The sequence below is a fragment of the Seriola aureovittata genome, chromosome 13, assembly GCF_021018895.1.
Source record: "Seriola aureovittata isolate HTS-2021-v1 ecotype China chromosome 13, ASM2101889v1, whole genome shotgun sequence".
Taxonomy (NCBI): Eukaryota; Metazoa; Chordata; class Actinopteri; order Carangiformes; family Carangidae; genus Seriola; species Seriola aureovittata.
In genome coordinates this window covers 9,718,188-9,740,005 of record NC_079376.1, presented here as the reverse complement: position 1 = coordinate 9,740,005, position 21,818 = coordinate 9,718,188, and the positions used below count along the sequence as shown (strand labels likewise).

Sequence of the window (21,818 nt, the reverse complement as noted above, 5' to 3'; positions counted from 1 at the left end):
AGGGCAGAGACAGAGACCACAGACACCCACCCTGCCCTGCTCCATGGAAGCATGGGTTATATACATCATAGCTACTGTATGGTGCAGAGAGTCACACCATGTCTCCAGGGACAATATTGTTCACTGTTTGTCTCTTTCAGTGCTCAAAACAGTTTGTTTGACTGGATATAATATGTACCTGCCCTTTTAGAATAAATATCATTACTCTCAAAATATAATTTATTTGCCTCAAGATAATTAGTTTACCCAAGAAGTAAATTATATTATTACAAATATGGGTGAAGTGTTCAGAGATTGTATGAAAATTATTTTGGGGGAGAAGGTGGTCAGAAAAGGGAGGGTATTATTTTGACTGATGGTTATATAGTCTGACTTTTTGAGGGGAACAGAGACAGGTTGTTTTTTCCTTCCCCATTCTTACATTTTAATACAGCAGTCCCTTATTATGTGAAAAAAAAAAAGAAAGAAAAATTACATCAAAAAGATGGTTGTGTGCCATGACATGTCTGTTTACAGTTTACATCATATGTGAAAGGTTGTACATGCATGTCTGTCCAGGTCTGATTTGAACTCACACAGTCGCTCACACTTCTGCAGTTAATCAAACTGCAGCCAGGACACTTTAACATGCAAGAGCCACTTTGTCGCCACTTCAGAGCAGCGGAACAACGCTGACATGTCATCACCTTTTAAGTTGTTGTTGGTGAACCAACTTGGTGAACCAACTGGTGCAAATGTTTGCTACTACTGGAGAACCAACATTAGAAACAGTTACTTATTCACACATTATATTATTATTATTATATGGAGCAACATTATCTTGCATTTGAAGATGTATTTCTGGCCAACTGATAAATATAAGTCCAATATTCACTGTCTTCTGGTTGTCCAGCTAGTTTCTAACTGTGCTTGTCTGCTGTTTGGTGCTGGTCAGATGTACAATTGGTTTTTGCAGCATTTCAGCTGAAATGATGCTATTAGAGAAGTTAGAGTGAACTAAAACTGTGAAGTTGCTAAGCAACAAGCTGGAACTCGCCATAAAGCTCTATAAAGCTGAGGGGAGCAAGAGATCAGATGATAATTCTCTGTAGGTTAATGACTACGAGTGACGCCTCTCATACCCACTGTCATTTGATACATTGTTATTTTAAAAAATATAAATCGTAGCTGCTGTAAAGCTTTGTTTATATATCAGTTTCCACATTAAACCATATTCCCTTATGTGTAAAATGAGGGGTTCTTGCTATTTTAAAAAGTGAAACAGACGGCTGGGAGTGTGGAGGCAGGTTAAAATTGAAAAAAAAGTGAAACACTATGTTCAGCCTTCCTTCACACCACAGCAATTTTCAAGCAAACTCTTAGGTAACTCTCAAAGATTCTATTTTTCAATGAACTTGCCATAAAGCTCACAGAAACATCAAACACAGAAACTTCACTTCTTTCTCCGACCCAAAGTCGACCATAAATAGATGTATTCCTAAATAACTTAAGAGGCATTAACGTAATGATCTGTACTGTAGACGACTAATGACTCAATTTTGGATGAAGAATGAGGGCTCATTTTTTGGAAAGTGTAAAGTGTAAGGTTTTTGGCAGCTTCATGTGTTTACAGCACTCTTTTCTAAATGTGAATTTCAGGTGGAGAGTTAAGTGCTCGGCCCAAGGGGTCTAGTTGTGGTCGTCCACCTGTTTTTTTCTTTTAATCTGGAGGCTTGTGTCTCATTTCCAGGTCTGGCAGCTTTCATCCCTGGACCATTTGGGTTTCTGGGAACAGAAACAGAGTTTCAGTTCAGCTCAGTAGTCCAAAAGTTGGAAGTGCAATCTGGCAGTCTAACTGATTCATTATTCGTGTATTTTATTATCTATATTATGGTCAGGTTTACAAATTAGATCACACCTGTCATTATGAATTAACTTCACTACTAAACACATATATCATCAACTCTTATCTTCAAGTAAGCCAAATACATCTTTTATTCAGAGCATCCTATTGCCGATATTCAAAGAGGTGTATTCAGCAAGCTGCAGGTGATGAATATAGTCCCACAAAAATGGCTTCATGGTCTGTCTCGTGTGAAACGAACATAATTAAAGCTCTGACAACAGAAGGGACGTGTGTTTTGCGCCGCAGGGTTCCTAGTTCCTAGTTTCTGAGCTCTATCTGTGAGACTGTGCCTCGTGTGGTGTTTGAGATCACTGATTATAGAGCATGTGCTGCATTAAGTTACTGTTAGTATACCCTGGGAAAGTTGAGAACATAGGATCACGCATAATTAGACATTTAGCGCCAGTCCTCCCCACAGATGAACACACCCTTCACCACAACAGATAGGCCAGGGAGTTAAAAATGTCCCCTGATATCAACCACTGGAGTTTAAAACGCCCTCCCTCTGCTATCTAGGTCTGAACTTACTGTAACCCACACAATAAAGGCCCAGGGGGTGACATGAAATCCAATACTAACCCCACAAGGCCTCATTCAATCATCGAGCTGAAGAAATTGCAGCAGAAATGTTAAGTAATCTCTATTTTAGAGCAGAAAGAGTCCCATGAACTATCATAAACTTATATATAGCAATCAAAGCTTGAATCAGAGCTCACAAATTAGAGGTATATTGTTTTTTAGCATAGAATTACAATTCTATTTCTACAGATCGAACATCTCTGGAAGCATTGAATGAAGGATGTTTCAAGGCTTTCATTAAGTCTTTCATGAACCCTAACTACCCTGGAGCGCAGCAGAATGGAACGATTCTCAGCTGACGTGAAGCTGCACGACATCTCTGCATTTTGTGGCTTCATGCACCAACACATACCCATACTTGAGGGTATTTCAGGAGATCCTGAGCATCACTTTGCATCTAAAAAAAAAAAATGCAAAGAACACGTCCAAAAGAGTACAAGATGGTCTCTAACCAAAGTGTACACTATTTGTGTTAATTAAATGGATTTATGTGACATTCGCTTCTACTCACTGTATCTGTTAACTTGGTGTCAGTTGTGGACAGTAACCTATGTGAGTGCATTTACTTAAAGACTATACTTAAAGAGGAAGCATGCCGGTTTTACACATCAAAGTCTTTACAGGTCTTGGGCAGGACTACTGCATATGTGAAAAACTTGTGTAAAGCCTTTTGTGGCTTCAGAGGAAGAAGCACAAAGTCTAATAAAAATTAAACTAAAATTCTACTTAAACATTTGATGACCTTATAAAAAACAACTGTTAAACAGCAAAAATTAAACCAGGGATTCCTAATTGTTTTTGTTTCTGACAACTGCTCCCGACCTGTGAGCCGGGGCCCACTGGTGGGCTGCGTAAGTATTGCAAAGCGGGCTGACAAATCATTTGCAAACAGTACAATTTTGGTGAAAAGATGTACTTATAATAATAAAAAAAATAAAGATATAATTTTAGATAATGTTTTAAAAAATTTTAAATGAAATGATTGGTTAAAAACTAAACTAAATTAAGTCCTGTCACTGCCAATGATATGAACTTTTATGTTGTCGCCAGCCGCACCACATTGTATACTTCTTTGCTATCACAGTCTGACTGTGATTGAGATTGTGTAAAAGATTTAATCCATGACAAAAACTGGAGTATCAAAATGGTTAGCAACAGGAAGAATTAATATCAAGTAAATATAAAAAACTGAGCTTCCCCAGCTTTCAGTTCATGAATGTTTAATTGTTCTCATTAAAATAAAAAGTGAGAATGCATAATTTGGCCCTTGTATTGTTATGGCAGTGGGTCTCCAACATTTTTGAGATTTTCAAGTGGGCCATGTGTTGGAAAAGGTTGGGAACCACTAGTCTGGTTGAATCCTTTTGTTACATATCAGATGTCAAGAATTGTTAGAAAATAGAAGTGTCCTGTCTAGATTTACCAGATGGTTTCATTTAAATAACAGGTTGACGCTCAAAGATATAAAATTGTCCGATATTTCACAAAAAAGCAAAGATCCAAGAAAAGTCCAAAAGATGAATATAAACTTGTACAGCAGGATTTAATTTTTCTTGTTTTCTGCCCCATTAATCATCCTCCAACGAGTCCTCCGACCTGAACTCCTCCGGACGAGGCCAGACCCACATCAAGTTGGTTGCAACATGCACACTGATGCATCAGTGCTAACAATTTAACAATGGCATATATTTTTTATTATCAGTCAAGAGAAACATTAGAACATTTACTTTTATTTTTTCAAACTTTATGTACACTTTGCAGATAATAATTCAGGACTTTAACTTTTAATGGAATATTTTACAGTGTTCTATTGGTCTTGAGTAGAAGATAATAGAAGATAATGAATAGTACTTCCACCTCTGCTTGGTCGGACCCATGCTATCTACAGTATGATGCATCATTTGCTGACTGATACGTTCAGTCAGTTTTCAGCACATGCTCAAACCCTGTGGGTCCAGATACAACAATAAACCAAAGAGCAGTCGTCATTGTGGTGACAGCACGGTGAATCACAGCGTCCTAAATAAAGCTCCCTCGCTTTCCATTGTCTAAACACCAAAACCAACTCAGAGCTCTATAACATAACATTGTGTATGCTTAACATGTTGCTTAATGAAGCAACAAAACCATAGCAACAGCCACTATTATATGTATGAGTAAACCAGAATAAGCATGTTCTTAAAACCCATAAAAACCTGGGGAAGTACATTTGCTCCAATCCTGAGGCAAAAAGTGCTTCAGATATTTTAAAATCTTTCGAGTCTTTCTCTTTATGCATAATGACACCAAATACAATACTGAGCTGTTATAAATAGCTTTATTTGTCTGCGTTCTGTCATCTAAAATTCCCTACTATTCCCTTTTCCCTACAGCAGGATGATTGTGTCCAAATCATTTTGTTGCTTTTGACTGTTGCACTTTTTTCATCCAAATCGTGAATAATAAAAAAAGAAATGCTCCACACTCAATGAAAAGCTTCAGCTGCATCATAAATATAGTGATTAATTATTTGTGATGGTTGTTGGTTTGAAAAGGCTGAAAAATACCTCCCAGCTTTCTGCTTTGAAAGTGTGTTTGACAAGGTGTGTGTGTGTCTGTGCACCTCTGTGTGACTGCACATACCAGTCTCTTTTCTTATCCCCAGGTGATTACTGACATTTAGAGTTTATTGCTGCATTTCATCACAGAGCAGAAAGCTTAAATCATCTGGAGGAGCTCACCTCAGCTCTCCTGCTCCCTGCACAGACTGGAGGAGAAGTCTGATCTCAACAAGCTCAAGCTTATGTTCAGCTTTCAATTGGCAGCTGCTGTCAAACCAGGACAGACTGACAGACTGGAGAAAAACTGGGCAGGCAAAAAAAAGCTTCTCAGCTCATAATGTCAGGTTTTGGCACATTTCCGACCTTTAATTTGGAATGGGTGTTTCGCAGTCACGAAAGCTCGGAGAGATAATAGCGAGTGAAAGTATAGCTTACAGTAACTGCATGTGTACAGGCGTGGAATATAATTAGCTTAATTTCAATGAAGCAAACCACTTGTCTGTGAGGTATAGGTGGGCTCAAGCTGTGCAATCAACTGAGGGGCTTCACATATGTGTATAAAGTGAAAGTGAAGGGCTTTGACATAAAGAGTCCAGACAAGTAACTAATCTCATTTAGGTTTGAAATCTCTTATTTCAAAACAGAGCAACAGGAGGAGACAAAGACAATCCTCTGTCATTAGAATTGCAACATAAAACTTGACTTCAAACATTTTGCATCTGTGTGTAATCCCTCATAAACCATTAAGTTTGGGTTAGCTGAAAATCCTTGCATGCTCTTGTTCAGCAAAAAATATATTTAGCATTGTTATAATCAGCATACGTTAAGAGATGGTGTCCAGTGGTGTATATTTTCAAGATGACTCCACACTCTTTTAGAAGTACTTCAACCTGCTGTGGCGTCACGCCGTCATTGTTCACTCTGCAATAACACAATGACACCAGAAATAAATACATGCACTCATTATCTGAGTGATATTTGTTATGACCTGATTTCAAATGACAAATGTTCATTAAGAAGAATTAGCTGCTGTAATCCATGCTTTTACTATGTGTAAAGTGAAAGTGAGTCATAGTGGGTTCTAATCTGTGTGGTTTTGTAGTGACTAACCCACACCTGACTCACCTGACTGCACTACCACTCAGCTCTACAGAGGATCTTTTATCTTGATGTTTCTGTTTTATGGTCACTCTCATCAACATCATTTTCAGATATAACAGAGGGCGAAAGAAAAGAAAAGATTTCTAAAAATCCAGTGTACGCTTGCCCAGGCAACAACCAGTTAGCAACCCACAGGTGAAACCCAGTACTAAACAGGTAAAAAATCAAAAATATTAGCGTTAAAAGAAGGGAGAATATCATCATGTTCAGAAACACAACTCTACATAAATTTAAGGTATGTTAGTTTCCTGTTGCTCTGCCCCAATCTTCAATTAATGCAGGTTTAATGGGGCAATTTATAAGATTTCTCTACCGCTGGGGGCGGGCAGTAGTGATTATGGAATGACAAAAGCTTCGGACATTGTTGTCTTTACAACACAACGCGTTTTTCAACACGTCCAAATACTGAGAGAGGTGAAATTGACGAGACAGTCCAGAGCTAGCTGGTTAGCTTGCCAACTTCAGTAGAAGAAAAGACGTGGTAGAGACAAGAGTTAATATTGGCGATGCTTTCCACTACAGGAGACAGCTCTAGCTCTTGAAGGAGTGAAGTTCGCAACGTTTCCTCCGCACTGCTAAGTAAACAGCTGTCAAGAGGTGTTAAAAAAAAAAAAAAAAAAAAAAAAAAAAAAAAAAAAAAAAGCTCTCTGAAGTGCCCACCCCGCTAGTTTGCTCTGATTGGTCAGAGGAGATGTCTATCTACAAGGTAGCGAGAAGCTGTGAAAAAAAACTGGCTTTTTCTGACGGAAAAGACGTCATCACGTCTTACGTTCGGTTACATGGAGGCCTCCATTTTGTAGCCGTAAAGCTAACAAACAATAGCAGACCCGCTAATCCTGCAGCAGAGAAAGACAGAGGAGAAATGAGGGAAGAGCAGCGGACAGAATCGCTCGGTCGTCTACTTTGGACTTCTCTGGACGATATTCATAACCCGGAATACTTTCATGAAGAAACCCTTTTGATTTTTGTGATCTGTGGACCCTTACGGACTAAAGGAGTAAAAATAAGGGAAGAATGGAGCGAGAATCGAAGTTCTACACGTTTAAAAGGTAGGCAGTCACCTGGCTCGCTGGTACACAATGCTGGTAGATATTGATAAATGTGCTTATGGTTAGCGCAAAATGAACTGATCTAACCGATCTAACGAGGTACACCCTGTCTGTAGTGACATACTTGTTAGTGTTTACTCTGTCAGAGCATGTTCAGACCCTTCTGATGGGCCCATGGAGGAGCTGGCGGGCTATATGACAATAATAAATGTGTAAAGTGCAAGTCTAGTCCATATACAGTGTTTGCTCGCTAGCAAATGTGGCTGAATGCTTGAGAGTATTGGTAAAAAGTTTATATACATGCTTAAATATGGTCACTTCGGGTACATAACAAGTAAGCTAATTAACATAGTCTAGGCCTCTTCGTGAGAAGTTGTGAGCATGGGAGGGAGATGTGGGATAGACAGGAAGTCAAAAACAAATTTTATACCCATAAAATATGAATATTTTATCAAGCTGCTGTCTGCCGTCCCTGCAGCAGGCAGCAGCTCCCTCCGTTTTCTCTCATCTTAGGCTGCACACAATGACTGCTGATGCTGTGTAAGCCAACTTCCACTAGAAAAATACAGTATGACCGCAGATGGGTAGTGGTGGGGTTGGTCTGTTGAAGAGTGTTTTGTGAAGTTCTAGTAGCTCAGGTTTGATTGTATGAGGGACGTATTAAACTTTAATAAACCCAATCTGGCTAAATTTACCAACATGTCCGAAGCTGCTCATTGTGCAGACAAACGTGGACAAATGTCAGATCAGTCATAAAAGTGCACCCAGTTTAAAAAGCACCAAAATCACTTGCTCCAAGCCCTAAACTATTAAAACTAAAAACTAAAAACAAAATCTTGTCCTATCAAAATAATTAGCAAGATGCTATAATCATGTTTGATCTGTATATTGTAAAACAAATAATTAGTTGAAATACAATGGTTATATACAACAACAATACAACAAACGCTTTTGAACAAAAAAATATTTTTTATTCACTGCCACAACCAAAGTGGTTACAGCCTCCTGCAAAAGGGAGGTTTGGCTGAGTGAGATGCACGCACCAGTAGTTCACCATGTTAGTGAGGCGTTCTTTTTCCGTCTTTGGGAAACATGTTTGATCAAATGTCTGTCCCTTTATTAAACAGCCACTAGAGAAAGCGGCTGCCTTTTAGATTCTGCTACAGGATTTTCCAGACACTGTCTGTGTCCACCTGTCTGTCTGGCATAAGATGAGATTGAAGCAGCGGCTGCAACCACAGTTTTATTCAACCACGAGCTGTTGCACACTGACCAGAATGTGACTAGACCAATGTAAACACTGTAGCAGAAAAAGTGCACCAGTATTAGGGCTGTAATTCTCTCTTCCTTTACCACAGGACCTCAAACTTCCACATTTGGAGATTTTGTTTAAAATATAGAACTGTAAATAGCTGAGAAAAATACCAATTGGAAACTCTTCAAAGTCTCACACAGTATGTGTGCCATTAAGCAGAATTAGCAGTTCACCTTGTGCCATCCAGACTCGACTGTCCAGCCCCAGCTCTAGAGAGAAAGACATAGGCCTATACTTACAGGCTTTAGATGTGCCTTAAAAGCAAAGCTCGTAACCTTAGAAAAATGGTATTTACAGTAGCTGCATTATCCAGGAAAAAAAGAGATTTGGTACAGGAATTATAGAAGAGATTAACAGAGGCTCTTTGTCGGGAAACAAGGTCAGAGACCCAAAATAGTCATCAGGCCTGTCCTAGAAAGATCTTCCAGCAAGCTGTCATTGCAGTTAAACCTATACATGCTGCAATTGAGGGAGAGAGCTCTGGGAAGTGACATTATAATTATTATGTTAGAAGGAAGGGAAAGTTTTACATGTGGATCAGGCTGGTTAACAGGTCTACAGCCGCGGTCACTTAAGACAGCTGCAGTGTGCCGAAATTACAGAGCACAATGACTCGCACTCCTTCTGTGTTTAAGACCACTTGGCTCTGCTCGGGCCGGGACGAGCCCTCGCAGTAAAACAGGCTCTCCACAGAGAAACTGTTGGCTCATCAAAATAACAAACTCTTTGTTCTGCTTTGCAACATTGGTCCTGCAGACCACCTGGAAGCATTTATTATTTCTGTCATTGGATTCTGATCAGCTCTAAGAGAAATATGAAGCCGAAATTCTGCAGGAGGAAGGCCACGCTGGTATATTTATGAAATTGTGTGAGGAAAATAAATCATCTAGACCCCACAAGAAGCTACTCTGATTTTCATTTATAAAATTACATTTCCATAGCTTTAATGTATGTAATGCAGCTGACTCACATACACCAGTTTTCAGCCCATTAGACGCCTCAGCCTTAACCTTTTCACAAAAAGCCTTTTATTAACAAGTGCATGTAAAAAGCTAGAGAAATAAAAGGGTGCACATTTCTTGTACATCATCTGAACGCCAGCATTACCTGTTCAAAAACGGGGGGGGGGGGGGGGGGGTTATGGCTCATTTAATTTAAATGCATGTCTAATAACTCCTTTAAAGATATACTCAACCATGATTTTTCTTTGTGAAAAGAAAGTTTAAATCACTCATAATTTGAAAGCATCCTGCAGAACTACAAACACAAAGATCTGTCTCTGTTACACTTCAGAGTAAATGTCCACCAAACAAATCAAATTTAGCCTGTGAGCCTTTTTACACTTTGACTTTAGATTTGTTTTGTCTGCTTGTCAGGACCAGTCTCGGATGACCTGTGGTTAGACATGTTTAATGCTCTATGGTTTCCTTTATGGTGGGTGTTCAAAAGATACTGTGAAGTCAGAAATACCCTGGACCCATGCTGTGTCAGACAGCTTTCCATGTCCACAATCACAGGCCACGTGAGGCTCTGGACAAACTCACAACACAAATGTTTTTGCATTCAGCATCCACCTTTGGCGCGTCTCTTCAAAATATCCTGCAAATACGAAGTCTAGTCCCCTAAACCCCTTAAACAAACACAATGAGGAGCCAGCTGCCACCATGAAAACCATATGGAATGAAACTTCAGTTTGTCCTGATTTATTCTGGGATGTTCTTGTGTCTGTGGATTACCAATAACAAACTCCAAAACATCTGCACCGTGTCACTTGTTTGAATGAGTGTGGGTTTTTTTTTTTTTTTTTTTTTTAATACCTTCAAAGAGCAGGCAAATAGAGTACTTTGCTGTTGGTTTTATGGAGAGACTTCTTGGTCACATCTGAGTTCGGTTGAAAAAACCAGCTGCATATTTGCCATTTTTATAATACTTTAATTCTGTAGAGATTAGTTGGTGACTTGTTTTTGGTTTTATTGATGTTTCAATTACATTTTAGCCAAGTGGCTTTGATTGTTCTCTAATTCCTCTAATTCCAATCACAAAAACCAGACATGCCAACAGGTATACCAGGGTCCAAAGGCGCACTAACTGGGGCAACCAGAGGGATGAACCAATAGGGCTTAAATAGATGGTTTAATATGTGCTGCATGCTTGGGCAGGTTAGTGCTGTGCTAAAACTATTCTCAATAAATAATTACCTGCTCACAAGTATCTCTCTCTCTAGTTTAGATGCCGGTCTCTGCAAGAGCCAATATTTTAGCAGAAAGCGTAACACTTAAATTGACATTCTCGCATTATGTTTGCTCCAACAGACTTAAAACTTTAAATGAGCTATGTGTAAATTTGACTATTGCTATACGTTAGCATTAACAGCTGTTTACTTGCCAGTCTTGCCAAGAGCTTCTTTGCATTTTCAGTATAAGGTTAAAAATTTAAAGAAAACTTCACATGGAACCTTTATGTTCTTTTTACTACTTTTACTATTTGTTTTTCACTGTGGGGGAAAAAACCTCAGAATTACATAGGACATCAATGTGAACAAGAAAATCTTCCTCACTGAAAAGTCCATTCTCAGTGTGTGTGCACTAGAGGCTTCAAGGCTCCACATCACACTCTTTTAAGTTGCATATTGGACCGATTGCATTCTAACTCTGAGCCATAAATCACATTTGTACATACAACTGTTAAAAAAGTGAGATTTAATGTGAGCACAGAGAAACCATTTCCGCAGATGAATGTCAAAACTGCCTTAAAGTGTCAAACCTTGCACATACATCATTCTGCGCACAGTGAAAGTCAAACATCCAAGTGATACAACAATGAGAAAAACACATTTTTTGAGCTATTAATATGTTATTTCTGGAGAGTAGACAGGATGATTTTGTTTTGTGTATATTACATAATGTGGAATGATTCCCATTTAGTCACAGTTAAGCCACTGTTTCTGGCTCTGGTCAGAGTATCAGCCCATACAGCGTCCATCAGCCAGCAAAACAATTCTCTAAACCGCACCAGACCGAGACTCGACCCCGGCATTGTTTTGGACATTCTGTGCGTTAAACTCGAGCTAACTGCCTGTGGTCACGTCTTTATATATGAACAGCACGAGGAGACATGTGCAAATTGTGTGGGCACTAACTAACAGTTTAGCTCCAACACCTATTTAGAGGCAGACATTGGCTGGAACCAAATACCAAATATAGTGAGCAGAGCACTTGTCTTGTCTCAGTCATTATGGTGTAGCACTAACCATGGTGAGGTGACTTTGTGATGTATAAACACTGTGTCTTGGTTGTCGCTCTGCATTTCAGGCACAGAAAGTGTCAAATGTAATTGTGAACTGACAAGTCAAATATAAACCCACTTCTGCTCTGATGCAGTTTACTCTGTGGTAAGAGAGCTGAGCGTTTTCACCCCCCTGACTTTCACAGAGACTTCGCCACACACACTGACAAGTTGTGTTTTATTTTTATTTTGTGACATTTGTTGTGAAATGGCTTGCGCTGCCTGATACAGACAGTGAAACCTTACATTTTTGCAGGCTTGATGTAACGGATTAGTCATTATCCTTAAATACAGAACTCCACCACCTACACTTAAGCACCAGAAATCCCATTAAGGTGGTTTTGTCTAACTTTGATATCTTTAAATGATCCCATAATAAGCAGACTTTGAGTAGTATGTCTACTGTTTGACTGGGATTTTCTTTTTTTTACTTTTTAAACAGAGATCTGGAACAAAGCGAGATGATAAAAAGAGAGTAGTGGAAAGTTATAATATAACCAGCAAAGATTGGTTCCTTGCTAGAGGAAAAAAAACAATAATAAAAAAAAATCTATATGTGTTATTCTGACCTTCTTACCTTTTGTAGTACATTGTGTGCACAAGTGCTGTTTTGCAGCACCTCATAAACCGTCTGGCTGCGCACTTCTTGTTAAATTAGTTTCTGGCTGCTGCAACTCTGAAACTCTGATTTCCTCGGCCAAACAAAGGCCAAGAAAGCCGCCTCAAACCAGAAGCTGAGTCAGACCTTTCCAGAAATAAACTTACAGCAAATTGAACTATGAAAGCAGAAACAACCAAGTCAGATAAAGCAGCACTTGACTTGGTTGACTGGCAATAAGCAAGCTCTTGTTTTCCGACTGGTGATAACATCGCAGGCAGCACGTGAGCACAAATTTCCATTTCTTGACAACCTATCAACTAAATTACAAAGTGAATTTCATGTGTTTACACAACAGGACACCGTTAAAGTAAAAATTTAAACTTCTGTAAACTTCTTTACCGGTGTGCCACTGTTTGTCGACGCTCAGGGAACCTGCTCCGCAGTCATCAAGCTACAACATTCACACCTGACAGTTGTTGACGAACACCCAACTGTTACTTTCTCATCCACCCCCCCCCCCATTTTCCTGCCTTTCTGGTGTTTCAGACTGGTGATCTCCTAGACACCAGCCCTCTTCTCTAAGGCTACTGCCACTACCACCATTTTTCAGTTACTTTTACACGTCCGGCTCCATTTGGGTCCCTGTTTGTTTTCAGGACCCTGTAATTTCCCCACCAATCACTCACAAGGGCCCCCATCAAGTCTGCCATTCATAAAGTTTAAAGTAGCTCTTAGTGGTCCATGGAGTTTATTGAAACATTAAATTTGTATCCCAGCCGTGATGGTGTATCTTTAGCCGTTGCTTAACTCACGTGCTCGGTCGAGTCCCCTTACATCAACCGCCAATTATGTTCTCCTCTTGGGTGTGGGTTGAGCTTCGGTCAGCAAGGCAAAGAAACCAGAAACATCAATTCCTGGGCAGTGGAGCGAACAAAAACAGAGAAAATGCGAAAACCTTTCCTCAAACACTGTTATCATTGTAGAGTACAAGCACAAACATCACCAACATTGCCAGTAACACTGTCCAGCAGTACTCTCGGGGGAAGTTAGTGAAATCTATGGGCTGCTGTTAGATACAGATGAAGGCCTGAACAGCGAGCAGGACCTCAGAATGCCAGCATATGTCCTCTGCAGGAAGGTCAGACGACGACATTTTGCCTAGTCACGGCTTCCCATGCTTGTTTTTGTCCGTCTTATCAGTGTTCTTCTATGGAAGACAATAAAAATGATATCAAAATATTCTTCTACACATCAACTATTGGAAACAGGCATGAAAGAAAATCTATCTGAAATCAATGTGATCCTGAAACAAGAGGCCCTCAGTGATTTGCCATTTTCTTACTTTTCTAAATACAGTATAAACTTTTTATGTCATATATCAAGTGTATGACGTGACAAGAAGAAACTGAAAGCATGTGTGCATTTTACAGTGAGGCGACAATATAAGGGCAAAGCGACGTCACCGCCTTAAGTTTGAAGGTTGTTAACCTAATTCCTAATGGTTATTACAATGAGGCCTGCCGACCGCATCAAGCATCTGCGGGGCTGTAATGAGCGGAGCAGAGAGGGCCCTGCCGTGCAGATTCACAGCCTTCAATTCTGCCACTATAAGCACAAGGACACAGAGTCCATCTCAAATGAGCGCACTGGCGTGTTTAGAAAATAAAAAAAATATGCTGCAAGGTTATAAACAACATCCAAATTACACTGTTAATTCAAGTCTTCCTTAAGCCAAAGTATACTCTGGTTCCAAGGCTGAGCAATGAATGTTTCGTCCTCTTGACAGATTCACGTGCAGATGCAGGTTGTTGTTAAGTTTTTTTATGCATAAAGAAATGAATCATTGTTCTCAGAACAGAACATTGGACTAAAAATGGAGAACCTCTTTTGCAGTGGTTTCTCCGTGTTTGAAAAACATAAATAAACTGAAATGATCTGGACCTATAAACATATAAAATCCTAACTCCACCCTATCTTGCTCTGTTATTTCATCTAAATCTGACTAAAACTGGAATAGCTGGTCCTCCTCTCGGGGCACAAGCATAAAGAGTTTTTTAAATAATACAGTATAACTAAAAAATATATAAACCCGTGGCACCAGGAACATGTGCTGTGGTGTTCACCAGTAAATCAATCAGAACAGGAAGCTTCAGCTGCTGAACACTTGGGTAAACATGACATTACTCAGCTGATAAAGCAAGAGCAAACGTGAAATCAAAATGAAAAATATGACTAGCATTTATGATATTGGCACGAATGCAATCCCTCTCCTGCTCGAGATACTTGTGACACGTGCGTGTGTAATGTGACAGTTCTCTATCATCACAGCGCCTCAGATAGTCAGTCTGCACCTTCGCTGTGAGCCATCACTCCTGTCTTGGTTATGAGCAGCACTGCAAACATTTGGAAATGAAGATCACAAATTACATTATGTTTTATTTGACAGGAAGAGCAAACTTAAACAATGCTTGCCAAACATGATTAAGTGCTATAAACCAGAGAAGGTAGCACTTTGGAAAATTGCAGATAATTTGGTCTAATTTACAAAAAAAAAAAAAAAAAAGGTTCAAACAAGCTCCATGTTGTAGAATCTTTAATTATACCCCTGGTGAAAGCTGCATGTCACAATCACGTGTAGAACAGACGCCTCATACAGAAACCTGGTGAACCCCTCAGTCGTGCAACTCGTCACAATGATTTCTGCAAATGTAAATGCACATGGTGTCAGCAGTCAGCGCTGTATATACATCATGAGAACACAGGAAGAACATGTGCCATAAATGGTCCCATGTCGAGGAAGATTTTGGGATGGAACATAGAGTACCCTACACATCGTTTATGGCTGCTTGTGTGTTTGAGAACATGTGATTATTTGGGTGTATGCATTTCCTATGTGGCTGGCCTGAAATTGAGAAATTACAGTTGGAGGATCTCAAAGTAAGCAAGGCAAGGTGGGGTGTGAGGGTGAGGGAGGATAATACTGGAGGATAGAGCTGATTGAGGAAATACAACATCATGACAGAAACCAGCTGTAATTGTAGGAATAGGCCTGAAACCTCTGATGATACATATACACTGAGGGGGCCAAAAATAACAGGTGACCACAGGGGCATGGCCCCTTCTCCATAGCAGCAGCATACTCGCTCCATGGAGAGCTGCTGTACAATAGTAAAACCTGCCCTCTAGTGTCCAAACATGAGGAGTGCACGGGAGGGCTGTCACACTGGGCTGCATTCACGAGGCTGCCTAGAAACAAGCCCAAATGTCTTTCCCAGTGGCTCCTTATATAGTTTTATTAGCTGTTTTGAGGGTGAAACACCTACAAAAATACACTAACTTAAGAAAAAGTATTCATCCTGAAATAGAGACTGAAAATCAAGGCCACTTTGTCCACAATGACAAGCTGACCGATTAATACCCAGGAAATGTACACAACTAAATATATGAAAAACTAAATATGTCAATCCCTTAAATGATGACATTATACTTTAGGAATAAACATAATTATTTTTGTTTCAATCTGAGGAAACTAAGACATCTTAGATCTTCAGCACCTTTTCATCCATGGTGCTCTGGACAAACTTTCCCCACCACTTCCCTTGTTTACCTTATCATGGCAGACATGGAGGTGTCCAGACGGTCAAAAAGGTAAAGGCGTGCCTTCACCAGCCGGCTGGACAAGATGTAAATTAAGAGTCTGGTACTGTACATCCTCAATGCAACCTTTGTGAAGCAGCACAGGTGCCACTACAAATCTGGTGTCGTTTTGTTTATTTATAGATGTGCTTTGATTATTTTCAGACATTTTCATATTTATACAGGGGGTCTTATAAACATCCATTAATATATACAAAAAGCATAAAAAGTTTAAATATTGTAAAAGTTTAAATGTTGCAGTGCAAATATCAGTGTTAACAAAGCTGAAAATGAAAAGTTGTCATCACTTTATTCCTCTTACACAGCTAGTTTGTGTTGCATTCATTTATTTATTTCATTTTTTTGTTTTGAAGATGATTATTTCCTAGTTCAGAAGAAGACTGAAATAAGTGATAATCATGTGTCTGGATATTCAAGACATGGAGGCACCCTGATGTGTCATGCCCACTTTGGGCAGATCTGTCTGCTAATTACAGCCTAGCACTGAGGAGGGAGGTACTTGCATGGTGGGGGCCCTTTTTTTTTTTTTAATGATGCGAGGGGTAGATATGGTATAAATACTCACATCATTGTACTGGGAGGCAGCATATCCTCAGTTGTGCTCCTACCCTAAGGATATACAGCAGCACCAGGAGCTAACTGGTGCTGAAGAGATTGGTTTTCCCTCCTTTGGATGCTGGTAAGTGTGTTTTCTCTTCCTCTCTGAACAGCTCTATCTCTGGAGGAGTGTAGTCAACATCTTGGTTGTGTCTAGGCCTAAAGTGGTTCCTATTGAATGCTGGGGAAGGGAGGCAGATTTTGGCTTGCTTTGAGCTTCCTTGGTGACATTCAGACAGTCCTGAAGGATCCAGGATGCTCTAAGTGAATCAAAAACTGAACTTTACACTGTGTTACTCTAGCTTATCCCATCTTATTTGTTGCTTATTGAGTTTCTGCAAAGATGTACACTTACTGAGGCACTTAGCTGAGGCAGTTTTTAAACTAGTCTTAAACTAAAGCTTGCTGACACTGTGTACTTGGAGACTGGTTGTCCTGACTGCCTCCTTGCTTCCCCTCCAGGTTAGACGTTGCAAGATGGACATGCGAGTAGCAAGCATCCTCCTCCTCATGGTGACCATGGCAGCGGCCCATGGGGATCGTTATGTGGTGAAGAAGTTGGTGAAGGCCGCCCCTCAGTACCAGCCCTACTCTGTGAAGAGCCAAGGTAAGAAATCACAACCTCCTCCTCTATACAGTCTCTTTTTGACAATGCTAGCATTTTCTGCTTCTTATTTCTTCACAAACACAGCCTCTAAAGTCAGATTTTCCTCTCTAAAAGACTAAACATTTCATCACAGTCTTGCCTTACCTTTGAATCTCCAGCAAGGGAATAAGCATCTTTGTTGTGGCCAATATGAGCAAGAGAAGTAGCGAGACACATGCTAGCCACAGCCAGCTGCACTTTACTTTGAAAACTCAACTCCACCTTGCTCTGAAACCATCCTGTGCTCTGATTGGCTGCAACAGTGTGCATGCTTCTCCAATCACACAGTCCATTTAGATCTGGGCTTTGAATAACACTTATTTACTCAGTGAAGAGCTTTTCGGTTTTCTTTTGCTGGAACTCCTCAGTCCTCAGGCAATCACATTAGCAACATTTTTACTGAAATGATTTTTACATTTTTTTTATTTTGTAATCATTATGGTTAAAGCAATAGGCACCATGTAAATACTTTTTTCTTTTTGAAAACTGGAATATTCATGTGTCAGTCACATTTCTTAATTTTTGTAGTGTTAGGGTTAAGATGGTCAAAACTGAATATTTTGAGAAGCATAATGTTTAAGACTACTCTTCTATTCAGTGCATTTTGTTCATTAAATCTTTTTTTCTCCTTTCAGTCATTTTAGCTGTAAATGTTGCCACATCTTTTGCTTTCAGACACTCATGCTAGTCGAGGCACATTTCACTTATTTTTTAACATAAATGAACTTTGTTTTTTTTATGCACAACAAGAAAAATATCCATATTAGAGTTCTGCAAACATTGATTTACTACATTTTAAAATTTTTAATTATGGTGTGGCTTACATGCATTACAAAATATGAAGTGTTGCTCTTATGTGACGCAGCATATTGCTATTTTTATTTGAGAAAGTAGCTGTTAGTGAATTATTTTTAGTTTGACACTGACAATTACAGTCCAGTCACCCAGCAGTGTGGTTTGATTGGGTGTGCCTGCTGAACACAGAAGTAGAAACATCTGTTTGGCTTTATCCAAACCAGGCCAAAGAGTGAGCCTTTTACACTCAAACACATGTGACCACATTAAGGCAGCAAATAAAAAAGACTCCCTCTCATTTTGACCTACTGTTTCACAAACAAGACAGAAGATCTCTTAAAGGTCTGTGACCGGCACACATAAAATCCTTTTCTTTTATTTATAGATTTTTAAATAAATGCCTAAATATTAAAATAAATGTATAATGTACGTATATGAAAAGAAAGCAGAGACACATTTGTACATTTCATCTGGAGAACTCGCAAGTTTAAGATTAGAAGAAGGATGTAATAAAGGTTCACCATTGAATCAGCTCCATATATATACCTCATATCATACCTCAAAAGTACAAGATTGGTTCATGGGACTAAAACTCGCCCCACCTCTAATTAGAAATCAGATACCATTGAATCTGTTATTACCAATCAGTAAATTATTCTATATTATGTCCACAATTTTTTAATTTATGGTGCAAAACACAAGAGCATTGAATAAGATTATTTTCTCTAAATTAATTTCACAATTGATTGTTGAACAACCTTGTTGTCAGTTAACAGGACACTGCCAAACCTCACTCATACTCACATAAACTCAGAGCTGAGAGCTGGTCTTGTTCTTATATTTTTCTGAGCTGTAATTAGAGGTACTAGAGTCTGTATCCTAAGATCTCATTGTATGAATATGGTGCTCAGACTACAGGTTCACATTTACATTTTAAAGTCATAACAAACTAAACAAGAGGTTTCAAAAAGCACATTATAGTTGATCCTGTCTCTCCCTTTAGTAACTCTAACAAGTAATTTCAATTTTAGTACTATATCATACCAGTGCATTGCAAGCTACAGTGGCAATATCATGCATCACACAATTAATGAGTGTGTACATTTTCCACTGTTAGTTCTGTGGAGTTTTGTTGTTGTTGATTGTTTGTTTGTTTTTTGTGGTACTGATGATGCTCTCTCTTTCACTCTTCACAGCAGGTGAGCCTGGACCTCCAGGTGAGCCTGGCCCTGAGGGACCTGCTGGCCCTCCTGGCCCCCCAGGTGAGAGTGCCGAAGGTCTGCCTGGACCCCAAGGATCTCCTGGAGCTCCTGGATCTCCTGGCCGCTCCATTGCTGGCAAACCTGGATCCCCAGGTGGACCAGGCAAACCTGGCAGCCATGGAGCACCTGGTGAGAAGGGAGACACAGGAGCCCCTGGCGCTCAGGGACCTAGGGGAGCCCCAGGATCTCCTGGAAGCCCTGGACCTGCTGGCCTCTCTGCAACTGGAAAGCCCGGACCTTCAGGTCTTCCTGGAGCAATGGGACCTAGGGGAGAGTCTGGTCTGAAAGGACACCCAGGTGTGCCTGGACTTCCAGGTGCTAAGGGTGATAGAGGAGTGGGAATTCCTGGAGCTCAGGGTGAGACAGGACCTGAAGGACCAATGGGCCCACCAGGAGAACCAGGTGCATCTGGAGTTGGAAAGCCAGGAAGACAGGGTGCACCCGGAGAGTCAGGAAAGCCAGGTAGCCCAGGTAGGGATGGTGCCCCTGGTCCCATGGGACCACAGGGAGCTAAGGGACACACTGGTGCCCCAGGTGTAGGTCTGCCAGGTAAACCAGGTGAGAATGGTGCCCCCGGTCTGCCTGGCCCAGTCGGCCCTAAAGGCCACCAGGGATCTGCTGGGGGCCCTGGTGCTCCTGGTGTCCCCGGATATGGAAAGCCAGGTGTAAATGGAGAGAAGGGAGAGAGGGGAGCTACAGGTAGCACTGGAGCCACAGGTCCAAAGGGTGAGCAAGGTCCAACAGGTTATACTGGTGCTACTGGTGCTACTGGCCCCACTGGTCCTGCTGGACCTCAGGGTGCAAGAGGTTTCCAAGGTGAAGCTGGTGCTGTTGGCCCCAAAGGTGACACAGGTGCAACTGGAGCTCAGGGACCTAAGGGTAACAAGGGAGATCAGGGACCACAGGGTTTCCAAGGAAAGCAGGGTTACCCAGGCGCAGCTGGTCCTCCTGGACCCAGAGGAGCCACTGGAGCCTCAGGTGACAAAGGAGATGGAGGTGCTCCAGGTACCCCAGGTGCCCCAGGTATCCCAGGCCCTGCTGGACCCAAAGGTCTTCCCGGCCGTGCAGGTGAGCCAGGTGCCTCTGGTTCTGATGGTGCTCCAGGTGCCAGAGGACCCTCCGGGCCTCAAGGTCCTGCTGGTGCTCCTGGCCTTAAGGGACACCCAGGTCTGCCTGGCTCTCCTGGCCCTGCTGGTTTAGCTGCTAAGGGTGTCTCCGGACCTCAGGGTGCCCCTGGTGCACCCGGTGAGCCTGGTGCTGATGGAGAAACTGGCCCAGCTGGCCCTCCTGGTCCCCCAGGTCCTCCTGGTGAGGTTATGTTTGAGAAGGGCAAGGGATTTGGTGAGGTTATGGTCAAGGCCCCCATGTCTGCTTTCACTGCATCTCTGGCTACCCCATACCCCGCTGCTGGCACCCCCATTAAGTTTGACCAGATTGTGTACAATGCTGAGAATCACTATGACCCTGAGAGCGGCATTTTCACTTGCCAGATTCCCGGAGTTTACTATTTTGCCTACAGCATCCATGTTAATGGAGCTCATGCCCTAGTTGCTTTGTACAAGAATGGCCAGCCTGTCATGTTCACTTATGATGAGTACAACAAGGGCTTCCTGGACCAGATGTCTGGTAGCGCTGTCCTCTTGCTCGATGAGCAGGACACAGTCTACGTCCAGATCCCTGATGATGAGGCCAATGGCGTCTTTGCTGCCGAGAATGTCCACTGCTCTTTCTCTGGGTTCCTCATTGCTTCAACGTGATACGTTGATACAGTAGCTCCCAAAAGCCAACCAACTAAATTTGCAATCTATTTCTCAAACTAAAGTAAACTCCCTGTTCATTTTTCCTCAGCCAAACAGACAGGCAGTTCACCCTTCTTTGAGGAATAGTAGCATCTCGACTTGAAAACTACAAGAAATAGGTGCTTAGAAGAAGGAAAACTAATTTATGAAAACAGGTGATCAGGGATGGGGGAAGCAATCCACAAAGTTACCAGTTAGCTTTTGTAATGGAGACAGCATGTGAAATTGAGGTGTTATAACTGTGTTGTGTCCTGACTTTTTCTTTTCCACTCTGTTCCTTTTATACTGACTTCAACTGGCAAGTCTTAATTTAGTGTTTGTCCGTTTTTTTTTTTTTGTTTTTTTTTGTTTGTTTTTGTACAACCTTGTCTTTGTTTGGGTGACCAATAACCTTATTAAAAGTACACAAATACTTTCTGTGCAACATGTTGTAACTGTTGTCCTTGTATGTGACTTGAATATTGTGAAATGGTAATGGTCAAATTGACTGTTATAATGAAATAAGTCACCAATACTGTCATACAAACACCAACTGTTTACCTGCAACATTGTTATATCCCTAAACATGCATTATGTCATGTAAAGCATAATGACCAAAATAAAAGATGTCTTAAAAAAATGTTTTGTCTCAGGAGCACTTTTTCAAT

General features: G+C 40.8%; 1 protein-coding gene across 2 annotated transcripts; it reads left to right on the top strand.

Moving 5' to 3' along the window:
• Nucleotides 1-6,870: 6,870 nt before the first annotated feature.
• col10a1a (collagen, type X, alpha 1a) lies at nt 6,871-21,573 on the top strand. 2 transcript variants are annotated; one of them, XM_056392665.1, is made up of 3 exons: nt 6,871-7,214; nt 17,132-17,276; nt 19,307-21,573. In XM_056392665.1, exons 2-3 carry the CDS (start codon nt 17,147-17,149, stop codon nt 21,127-21,129), a joined length of 1,953 nt encoding a protein of 650 aa, XP_056248640.1. In that variant the 5' UTR covers nt 6,871-7,214; nt 17,132-17,146; the 3' UTR covers nt 21,130-21,573. The 2 variants fall into 2 exon arrangements, with proteins under 2 accessions (XP_056248640.1, XP_056248639.1); XM_056392664.1 differs by lacking the exon at nt 6,871-7,214 and adding an exon at nt 16,625-16,751.
• The last annotated feature ends 245 nt before the right edge of the window (nt 21,574-21,818 follow it).